Source organism: Brassica napus, chromosome C2 (genome assembly GCF_020379485.1).
Source record: "Brassica napus cultivar Da-Ae chromosome C2, Da-Ae, whole genome shotgun sequence".
Lineage (NCBI taxonomy): Eukaryota > Viridiplantae > Streptophyta > Magnoliopsida > Brassicales > Brassicaceae > Brassica > Brassica napus.
Genome location: NC_063445.1, coordinates 30992957 through 31005161, shown reverse-complemented (window position 1 = coordinate 31005161; position 12205 = coordinate 30992957). Strand labels below are relative to the sequence as shown.

Below are 12205 nucleotides of genomic sequence, written 5' to 3'. Positions count from 1 at the left end.
TAATTTTATATTTATTTATTTTAAAATAAGAAAATAGGTTAAATACATCTATAACCCTAACAAAATTACATAATTACATGACCCAACCACTCAAACCCGGCCCACCCAAACAGAAACGGGTATAACCTTTTCCTAAATCTAAACTCCGCGTTTAGACAGAAAAGAAAAAAAAAATTTGTCGTTCTCTCCTCTCTTTTTCCTCGTGTTCTTCCGAACATTCTTTCTGATTTCCAGAAACTCTCGGCTTCATCGTTTCTTCTTCTCCTTCGTCTCTTCTTCTGTTCTAATCAAGACTTCATCTTCTGAATCGACATCCTTCATTCTGGTAAGTTATTTTTTGACCTTGATTTCTTTGTATCTTGTATCTAGGTCAGATAAAATTTAGGGAAAACTTGTAAATTGTAGTCGAAAAGTTTGGTAGGATCTTAGTAAGCGAGAATGTGGTTTGAAATTGGGGAAAACATCTTGAAACTGTAGAATTGGTATAAGTTGAAACAAAAAAAATCAAGAGCTCGCGATTTTTATGGGTTCTTTCTTACTGGATCCAATTGGTTTTCTTGGTTTATTATTTGTGATATGAAACCGAAATCTCTTTGACTGTTAGGATAAATGTAAACTGAAATGGAGTAGGTGATTTATTGAATGAATGAAAGGTTTGAGATTAGGTAAAGTAATAATTTTAGATTATGCCTAAATGTGTGTTGTTGTGTTGTTTTTGGATGTTCAGAGGAAGTAGATAATGGCAGGTAATCGTGGAGGAAAAAAAAAGACTACAAAGAAAAGTGGAAAATCCACAACAGCTCCTGTTGCTGAAGAGAATGTGGAAGAGCTATCAGACGGAAACAATAGTGATGATATGTGTGACCCCCCCCCCCCCCCCCCTCTGAGGTATAATATTGTTTTGGTTTTAGTTAAATAAAGTGTCACTGGTTGTGTGTGTATTGGTTTTATTCTAATTAAGTGGTGATATGTGTACAGGGAATGAATGGCCTAAAAAGAAAGCGTCCATTTACTGGAGGTGGAGTCTCCAGTAGAACTAGAACTAGAAAAGCGGTATCAAATAGGAATGAGCCGGTTAGAGAAGAGAGTAATCCAGTGAGAGGAATGACTGTAGTTTCGCTCTCACTTGATACCGAAAGTGAAGGCATGTCTGTTGTTTCCTCCAAGGTAATTTTTGCATTCATTTTAATCATTTATTTTATTAGTCTTACGAGTAAAAAATGACTAATACATATATATTTGATTGCAGGAAAGACAACCACCACAGCCCTTTGAAATGTACTTCAAAAACACACAGTACCTGAAGACTTGCAAGATTCAGACCAAGTGCCGTGTGAAGAACACAGTTGATGTGATTAAGGAACTTAAGGAGGAGGTCGGCTGGTTCACGAGCCATCCACAGTTTTGTCATTTCTTCCACATGCCTGATGAAGAATTCCTGAAGCTCCAAGGAATGTGGATGTTACTGCTGCACACGATTCGTATTGAAGGAGAAGATGCTGCATGGTTTGGGGTGAATGGTGTGCCCATCCGCTACTCTATGAGGGAGCATGCCCTCATCTCTTGCTTGGACTGCCACGAGTATCCGAGTGGACATTTGAAGCTCGGAGGTACTAAGTTTATGGATTATTACTTCGGTGATAAGAAGAAGATCACCATAGTAGATGTGAAGCAGAAGCTGCAATCTATGGGGACAGCATGTAATGATTGATTGAAGATGGCTGTCATGTTCCTTCCTGTGCTTGTTAAACCATTCAGCAATTTTTCCAATGATAAAATCAAACATTAGAATTAAGGTGAACTTTCTTGCGTCCTTAATAACACCGTTAAAAGATTCTGCTGAATTGGTGGTGTCAACATTGTACCTAACTCCTTCAAAGTAACATCTAGCCCATTTCTTTTGTTCACAACTTCTGTCAAGATACTCCGCTGCACTAGGATATTTCCTGCCAAAAGCATCATAAAGGACCAAGAACTCCGCCACTGTATAAGCGTGTGCGCACTCCATAAACTTAAATGCACATGTTTCTCTATTGTTACGGACGTAGCCTTTAACATTTTGAGACAGATGCCATATACAATAACCATGAGCGGCCTGAGGGAACACTTGATGTACTGCCTTGATCAAGCCTTTGTTTTTGTCCGAAAGAAACACCAATCCAGGGAGATCCGATATCACTGATTTCAACTGTTCCATAAACCATAGCCAACTCTCATATTTCTCACCATCAGCAACACCAAACGCAATTGGGTAGTGGTGATGATTGGGATCCTAAGCAGTCGCAACAAATAACACTCCACCATAAACAGTCTTCAGGTGTGTTGCATCCAAAACAAGGACTTTTCTCATCGCGCGGAATCCTTCTATGCTAGCTCCCAAAGCCCAAAACAGATACTTAAATTTTTTTCCCTCATCCACAACCACACGAGTTATTGTGTCAGGATTCACCTGCTCCAGCATGTGCATATAACAATATAATAAAGAATTCATGAGTTCCGCGCACTTTATTAGCAGCTAGTCTTCTTCCTCTATATGCCGTTGTGTATGATACTTCCACATCAACTCTCTGATGAACCAAATCGATCAGAGCATTGGGACGTGGTGTGTCAAAACTTCCAGGATAATCTTGGGCCAGGATAGATGCAACGATTTGTTGTGTGCCTCTCCTTCTATTAGGCAGTGTTCTTGTGGTAACAACATAACATCTATGCTGCTTGATGTAACTTCTAACTGACCAAAGATCTGAATTCGTTAACTTTGCAACACGCACAAACCACTTGCAGCCTTCTTTGGCTCCTCGGCATTTTATCACATATCTCTTAGTATCCGACTTAATTACCTCATACTCAAAACACTTCACATGTGACACCGCCTGAATATGAGTTTGCGCTTCCTCCTTGGTTCTAAATTCTTGATCTAAAACCAAATCCATACCATCATCCCACTCCTTATAGACAACTGGTGTGACTTCAACTGAGGGTCCTGCTTCTCTTTCGGTGGCATTCTCATGCATCTCAATGTCTTCGTAAAGTGTAAGCACACCACCAGTACCTTCATTATCAGCTGCATCCTTCTCAGTACCTTCTTCATCACCACCTTCTGTCTCAATAGCCTCTGTATCAATAGCTTCTGTAGCAGTAGCCTCTCTATCAGTAGCCCCTCTTTCAGTAGCCTCTCTATCAGTGGCCTCTCTATCAGTAGCCCCTCTTTCAGTAGCCTCTCTATCAGTGGCCTCTCTATCAGTAGCCCCTCTTTCAGTAGCCTCTCTATTCGATAGACTGCCATAGAAATCAGTGTCATCATCCCTTTTGTTGAACTCCACATGTAGAACACTTCTACAATTCTCTTGATTTACTTGCATTAGATAACAAAAAACGTCTTCATCTTCCCAGATATATGATGGCTTGTTCGAATACATTACCATTGGAAAGTAACTAATCTTCGCTTTCATCTTACAGTCATCTACCTTTATCTTTCTGCAAATACGCTCAACCAAAACAGAGCGTGTGATCTCATCCACTGATTTCTTCAACACAATAGTGTGAATTTCATCTTCCCCTTCACCATCTCCCGAAATCCATTTCATTTCAACCCCATCTTTAATATAATATCCTCCATAATCAAAACAAATGATTGTACAATGCGGATTTTGCATTTTCCTGAAATAAAATGAATTATAATTAGAATTAGCATTATTAAGAAGTTTAAATTTAATTCTCACGTAATATTTTACTGTTAGCATTCTTACTAATACTAATTTTTTTCAATACTATATATATAGTAAAACCAGTAATACTAGTAATATATGTAAACATAGTAATACCAGTAGTATCAGTAATACCACGTTGCCTTAGTAAAACGGGTTATCTTAGTAATACCCAGAAATTATCCTTGCACTAATTAATCAAATTTTTAGTCCGATTTTGTTTGGATTTTGCATTACCCATGTTATATAATTCATATTAATGAAATTACACCGAAGAAATCATCAAAACGGGCTCAAAACGTACATAAAATATACCCTAAAACCAATAAATACAGTTTACAAAATCCTTTTAAATCTCTTAAAATTTGCATTCAACATTTCTTTTGTTACACTAGCCGATATATACACTTATTTTTATAAGTATTCCAGAAAAAATTTAATCAAAAACGGACATAAATTAAACCCGAAATTCATATACACAGTTTTTAAATTCATTTTTTCTCTTTCAAATTTTCATCAATTCTTACTTTTTTAGGTTACCCATGGTTTACACAAACATTTAAAAGATATTTCACACAAAATTTCATGAAAAACGGACAAGAATTACCTGATGTTAAAGCTTCAAAATCGCCAATGAAGGATGGGGAAGAAGAGATATTCACGCGGACAGAGGAGAGAGGAGAGGGAACATGAAGATATGTGGGCCAAGGTAAATCTGATTGGTTAAGGTTGTTTGTGGACCCCATTTGGTTGTTATGTTTGGTTGAGTGTATTTAATTGAAAAATTAAATGAATTAATAAGGTGGAGAAGAAATATATTAAAGAAAGAAAGGTTACTATAGGGAATTCAAAGACAAAGGGGGTAATGGGAAAAGATAAAGGACAAGAAGAATGAATTTTTTTCCATAAAGGTATTTGGAGTTTAGCCCCTACAAATTGGGTGGTTTGTAAATTGTTGCAAACTTACATGTCCAATTGATATATGATTGATGAACCAAGTGTTATTAACTGAAATGATTTCGAATTGTCTTAACGATTATAACAACTATTAAATCAGGTCATCAAGTTAAAAATCTGTTGCAAAAGTATTCTCACAACATGTTGAATTGAAAGTGCCTCTTTCTAGATGGAAAAGACATGTCTACCTTCTGTTTTTTTTAATGTTGAACGGAGTTGGAAGTTATAGGACTTGCTGTTTTTTTTCTCAGGGAACAGTTATAGGACGTGATGTTTGCAGATAATTTTTACAGATCCTGAGTTTTCTGTAAAACTATCTTGATACTGTTGTAGCAGAAGGCTTCAGTGGTAGCTCTTTGCTGGAAAAGATGTCTCATATTGTGTCGTGCAGCACCCAGGAAGTGGAGTCAAACTCAGGTGTTTTGTGCGGATTGAAATCTTGAACTTACTAAGTATTAATCAAGAAGATATTTCCCTGGGTTGTCTGTGATCTCTACGATCTTGTAACAGTGATCACTCTTGAGCCTTATCAAGTCTTTCCAGCATGGGATGGTCATGAAGTTGATCTTAGCACATGCATCATTATCAAGTTCCAACGAAGCTGACAGTAAAAAGCTAAATTTTCAACAAAACAACAAATAATATTTGATCTGAATCTGTAAATTCAAAGGAATTAGTTAACTCACTATCAATGGAAGTAAGAAGGCTCGTGTTTGCAGCATCAAAAACATCAAGAGAGGATGATACAGAGGAAAAAAACTGTGAGCGTAGGTTCTCATAGGCATATATATGCATCCTCTGTTTAAGATACTGAAGTGTGATAAGTGACTTGAAACAGATTATAGACGATAACAAAGCTGAGATAAAAAGAACTGGTTTTTATGTGGAAATCATACCTAAAGACTGACAAAAGATTCTTGAGCTTTCCTCCATTGATGTGCATTCATCTCTCCCTTCTCAGCCCGTATATTTATACTCAGAGTAGTTGAGAAGGAAGTAATTAGGGATTGAAGAGCTCCCTTGGCTCTTGGATATGGAAGAAACTTCTGAAATATCGAGACATTGCAAAAGGTTTTACTAAATCAGAGATACAGAACGGGGAAACCACTTCTTTTTGGTTTGATATACGGACGCCATCGGGAAGGCTATATGATATTACAGGAAGCAGGGGTTGCATTGATCTTGGAGTCCGCTTGGAGGCTACTGTCGAGAGTGTGGTGAGATCACATCGACAGAGGCGTCATCGAGTGGACACACTCAACACAATCGAGAATCATATTCTGAGTCTTAAAGAAAAAGGTCTGTCCAATAGAACTGATGTTAAGTTGTGGAGAAGAGGAGACGATAAGTACAAACCTAAATTCAGTTCTAAAGAAACATGGAAACTAACGAGAGAGGTTCATATGCAAGTCAACTGGAGTCATGGAATCTGGTTCCAATTCAATACGCCTAAATACGCTTTCATGTCCTGGCTGGCTACCCTCAACAGGCTCGCAACAGGGGACAGGATTCTGCAGTGGAACACCAGTAACACAAGCTCATGTCTGCTTTGTCCGGATCCTTTGGAAACACGGGATCATCTCTTTTTCACCTGTCAGTTGTCTGAAGCGGTTTGGAAGGGGCTGACACAGAAACTGTTCAGGGGCACACACATAATTTTACACTATACATATTTTTGGATTGGGGGCACTTATACAAATATCAGGCTTATTGTTAAGAAAATTTCAAAAGTAGATGGGGGCACGTGCCCCCGTAGCTCATGCTCTACGTCCGCCCCTGAAACTGTTGTCCACTCGCTACACGAACCAGTGGAATCATCTTCAAGAACTTCTCCTTGATATGAACAGAGACAGGATTGATATGTTTGTCGTGAGATATGTCTTCCAAACTACACTTTATTCAATTTGGTGGGAACGCAATCAAAGGAAGCATGGAGAACCACCAAAGACAACGTCTCAGCTGATCCAGACGGTGGACAAAAACGTCCGTAACAGGCTTTCTTCCATACGTGAGCACACAGCTTATGCAGGAGAACTTGCACCGTGGAGTGCCACGAGATAGTTATAGATTTACAGATTTAGCTTTTGCATTATAAAAAACTTCTGCTCTAAGCGACAAAAAGTGTAAAACTGTTTTTTTTGTTTGAATTAATTTAACATTCTTTCAAAAAAAAAAAATCATGTAGCGGGTATCATTGATTGATTGCTATAATCACTACAGGAAATAAGGATAGTAATAGCAGACGAAAAACGCTATGAGTCATGAATAATAGCGCTTTTTTATCCGTTCTGACAACGTCCGTTATAATAAAGCCGACACTTTTAATAACGGATTTTTCGAATGCTATAGTTTAATAAACAACAATAGCAAATGTTTCGTGTTATTAATTTGTTTTTAATTATCCAAAAATTATTTAAAAATAATTATCAAACAAAACCAAATTAAAATAAAAAATAAAAGACTACACCTAAACATAATTCGTAATTAAATAATTCAAAATTAAATCGAAAATTAATTCATAATTATAAATTAAATTTTATTTATTTATTAAGATCAGTATACAATAATTGGTTTACAATTAATAATCAGTTCATTTCATAACATTGGTTTACACACAACCCTGGTTTATTAAACTAACCATGTCTAAACCAAACCTAATAAACCAACCAATACTAAACCTAATCTACGCCACTTTGTTGTCGCCTTCCTCTTCCATCTTCTTTGTCTTCCCTCCTTACGTCTCTGTTTTTTCCCTCTTTCTCTTTTTCTTCTTCTTGCTCGGCTCATCTACACCAGCACATCTTCTTCGTATCCGGCTTCTTCCTGTAACAAGAGCAAACAAATCAAAAATCAAATTAATTTCGAAATCTAAAACTTAAACTCCAAACTTTTAAACAAATCAGAAACTGATCACATCGAAACTCAGATCCTAAACAGCTCAGATTAATTTCGACTTGTCTTAATCAAATTAATTTCGAAATCTAAAACTTAAACTCCAAAATTTTAAACAAATCAGAAACTGATCACATCGAAACTCAGATCCTAAACAGCTCAGATTAATTTCGACTTGTCTTAAACTTGACAGTATCAATTGAAATAAGATTAATCATAAACAGAAACAGATTAATCAATCTTCTCAACCCCAAACAGAAACAAATAAGACAGATTCTACACAGATCTAATTTTTCTGCAAGAATATGATAACTCTAAACTCAGAAATTTTCAGAATGTTTACCCTTCCGTTGGAAGAAGCTTCACACCGGACGACGAACGGACGATGCTCAAGCCTCTGCGTGAGCCTCGCGCTCTGGTTCAGTTTCAGTGATGAGAGAAAGAAGAAAATTTTCGATAAGGAGTCGACCATAATCATCATAGAGAAGACGAGATCTTTACTTTCGAGAAGGAGTTGATATGCATCGCTTACTCTCTCTCTCTCTCTCTCTCTCAAACACGAGATCTGCTCAATTCTCGGAAAATAATTTTTAAAAAATTAATGAACAATTTATCTCAGTCGTTGATTCATTATCATCCAAGGGTGCAAAATGGTGATTCATGCCAAACCAATAGAAAAAAAGGGTGAGGATAGATAAAAGATTGATTTTGGGCCTTTGATTCTGAATCAATCAATGGCTCAAACAAAAAACAGTATAAAATTATCTTTTTTGTATGTATAATTATTATAAAATTATTGAAAGTTTGAAATTTATATTATGTTTGTGGGAAATTTATGTATATATGATATTAAATGTTTGAAAATAGTATTTGGGGTTACGATGAATAGTGTTAAAATTTAGATTTAAGTTTAAAGATAAATGGTTTAAAACGTTGAATGGTTCAATATCTAGAAAATTAACTAAAACTTTTATTTCATTAAGAAATTAAGTTATACATTTACATTTATAAAAATAATGATATAAGATTAATAACATTATTAGTTTTCACTTTGTGGATAAATTTTAAATTAAGTAAAAGTAATGATGTAAGAATAATAAAATTAAGTGAGTTTAGGGTTTGGAACATAGTGTTTTGGGTTTAGATTTAGAGTTGTGTATATGGTTTGAGTTTTAGAATAGACTTGGAGTTTAAGTTTAAAAATTATATTATAAGTTTGAAAAGATATTTATGACTTAGTATGTAGGGTTTAAGTATGGGGTTTAAAGTATTAGATTTAGGGTATAGATTTAAAAATTAGTGTTTGAGTTTTAAAATATAAATTTGAGATTAAATTTATAAATTTATAAATTTTGTGTTTAAGTTTAAGATTGAAGTCTTAAAAATTTATGTTTAGTGTTTAAACCCTATAATTGTGTATATATATATATATATATATATATATATATATATATATATATATCATTCTTTTAGGGTTTGAGATTTATAATGAAATTTGAGGATAAAATTTTAAAAGATTAGACTTTTAGTCTTTGGGGTTTGGAGTTTACGCTCTAATAAAACACAAATAAATAATAAAATATCATATGTTTTTCATTAAAGATCCAAAACAAACAAGGATTTGAGATAACTAGTATGACAATATTTCTAAGTACATTTTTTTATGGCTAACTCTACATTCAACTTCTTAAGAGCTGTATACGTTAACATCCAATCTCAAACTCTAATCTCTGCTCCCATGTCATCTTCTCCAACCAAGCTTATCATCTTCTTCAACATTAAAACTCAGATCACTCATACGGACCATCATCCTCAATTATGAGCTTCACCATTTAAATTTTCACGAGCTCCTCTGCCTCGTGTTCTGCTTCTAACTCCGTCTTGTACCTGTCTCAATGCCGCTGCATCTCCGACTCATCTCCAACTCATGGACTCATGGTGTGACCTTATCCAAGACCGCGGCTTTCACAACCTTCTCCTCTCTTCTTGATTCTCTCTTGATGTCCCTCCTAGGTGTAGTTATCTTCTCCCTGTGAACAAAACCAAGACCACCAAACATTCAGACCCAACAGAATAATAGTAACTAGTACCAAACAGCTCCGAAAGAAGACCAACCTTGTCTTAAGAGCAAGTTTTTGACGCATCTGAGTCATTTTAGTCAGTCTTTGTTTGATCTTGTGTTGTAATAACTTAGGCCAATACAACTACCACACACCCACAACCAAAAGAAACATAATAAGACCTCCATTCTTGTTGCATCAATATATGTACACAGTGAACTCACCTACCAAGTTATTGTCAATGGTTTCAAGGGCTTTCTCGTAGTTCCTAGGCAGATTCACCCTCTCCCACAAGTTCTTAGGCATGTGGGCTCTCTCTATAGTCTTCATAGACAAATAAAAAACACCCTTTTTTTTGCAAACACAGAGACAAAATTCATAAGAAAAGGTTTCACACGAGGATGGTAAATTAGATATATTACAAAGCAAAACTTCAGCAATCTAGAGATATATGTGTTTAATTCATGTACAGATCTTTGAGCTTCTTCTGAGTAAAAGCTCTGCAAATTGAGATGATAAATATTTCAACTTTCAAATCGAGAATATGTTGTTAGAGATAGAGACTGATGTAACACCTATTAACACAAGCTCCAACTCTCGAAATATGGTCGAGCCCAAACCAGTTCGAGCCCACACAAACAGGCCCACAGAAGATCAGTCTCAGTCTAGTCAAAGAGTTTCCCCAACGGCTCCAACACTTCATGACAAGAAGAGATATGAAGAAGAGAAGAGAAGAGGAAAACAGATAGCGACTACTTGTACGAACCCGCGTGGTGGTCCTGCTTTGTACAATTCATTTGAGGCCCTTGGATCGTTGGGAGAAGAAAGATGAAGACACATCAAGAGTTAACTAGGGCGTTCATAGCTTTCTGTATAAACTTGTATTGAGACATTGTGAAATCTTAAGAAACAAGAAATAGAAAAGATACTTTCAGAAACTTATTTCTTCAAACTTTCATGGTATCAGAGTTCCATGGAGTAGATCCATGGATGCTATTGAACTCTATTCCCCTCCTACACTAGACATAGTGAACTCAGTGACAGTAAAACTCACCGAGAGAAATTACCTCTTATGGAAGAATCAGTTCGAGGCCTTTCTCAACGGTCAACGTCTTCTAGGGTTCGTCACTGGTGAAATCCCTCGTCCTCCACCAACGATTCCGGTTCCAGGCATCAACGGCACAACAACTCCGGTGATAAATCCCGACCACCACACCTGGTTTCAAATAGATCAGGTAGAAAAGTCATGGCTTTTGGGTTCTTTCTCCGAAGATATCCAAAGCTTGGTAGTCTCCTGCGACACTTCTCACGAGATCTGGGTTACTTTAGCTAAACACTACAACCGCCCAACGTCGTCTCCCCTGTTTGAGCTCCAGAGGAAGCTTCAGACAGTCGTAAAACAAGACAAATCTATGTCGGAGTATCTAACGGAAATCAAGTTGATTTGTGACCAACTTTCTTCTATCCGCAGTCCTGCGGCTGAAAGAATGAAGATCTTTGCTGCGTTACAAGGTCTTGGAAAAGAATATGAACCGTTCATAACCAGTATTGAAGGCACCGTCGATATGATGCCAAACCCTACTCTCGAAGATCTGGTGCCTCGTCTGCATAGTTATGATGCCGGCATTCAAAGATACAATCTTTACACCAATGTCTCACCGCACTTTGCCTTCAACACACAAAGGTCTAACTTCCAAGCAAACTACTACAACTCAAGAGGCAGAGCACAGTCAAACCGGAGGTTTGGTGCAAACAGAGGTCGTGGAGGTTTCTTTACTAGAGGAAGAGGTTTCCATCAACAACTAGCGTCATCAGGGTCTCAGTCTGGCTCGTCTGTTTCGTCAATGTCCTCTGATGATAGGCCTTCATGCCAGATATGTGGGAGATTTGGTCATACTGCTTTGCGCTGTTGGCACAGATTCAACAATAGTTACCAAGAATATGAGATGCCTACTGCTTTAGCTGCGATGCGCATAACAGACGTGTCTGATCACTCAGGAGCAGAATGGTTTGCGGACTCAGGAGCAACGGCTCACGTTACCAACTCACCTCAACATCTCACATTCACTCAGCCTTACAGAGGAAGTGATGCAGTTATGATTGGGGACAGTAACTTCCTGCCAATCACTCATGTCGGCTCCACTGATATAGCATCTACCTCAGGTACTTCTCTTCCCCTTAACGATATGTTGGTTTGTCCGGGTATCACAAAATCACTGCTGTCTGTATCTAAACTCACACATGATCATCCTTGCTCGTTTGAATTTGAAAATAACCGAATGTTTGTTAAGGACAAGCAAACCAAAAGTGTCCTGAGACAAGGAAACACCCATAACGGTCTCTACAGCCTGAAGTCTTCACAGCCGCAAGTCTTCTATTTAACAAGACAGATATCTACGAGTGATGAAGTGTGGCATAGGAGACTGGGGCATCCTCATGAGCAATACAAGAAAATATGAATATTGCTACCGCAATATTTGTCACAATATATCTTTTTTTCGTCACAAATTTTCTATTGTGACCAATGTGTGACAAATTATAAAAAGTCACAATAAAATGGTCACAATTCAGTTTACGTGTCAAAATCGT

The 12205-nt window shown here is 37.0% G+C and overlaps 1 protein-coding gene across 1 annotated transcript; it reads right to left on the bottom strand.

Annotated features, from left to right (window-relative positions):
- Nucleotides 1–949: 949 nt before the first annotated feature.
- LOC125581927 lies at nucleotides 950–8223 on the bottom strand. The gene is made up of 2 exons (XM_048748156.1): nucleotides 7900–8223; nucleotides 950–7487 (listed from the first exon to the last, which is right to left on the bottom strand). The coding sequence occupies exon 2, from the start codon at nucleotides 3741–3743 to the stop codon at nucleotides 2439–2441; it is 1305 nt and encodes a 434-aa protein (XP_048604113.1). The 5' UTR covers nucleotides 3744–7487; nucleotides 7900–8223; the 3' UTR covers nucleotides 950–2438.
- Nucleotides 8224–12205: the final 3982 nt, after the last annotated feature.

Coding starts and splice junctions, on each gene's coding strand:
- LOC125581927 (XM_048748156.1), bottom strand. CDS start 3,743: ATGCTAACAGTAAAATATTACGTGAGAATTAAATTTAAACTTCTTAAT.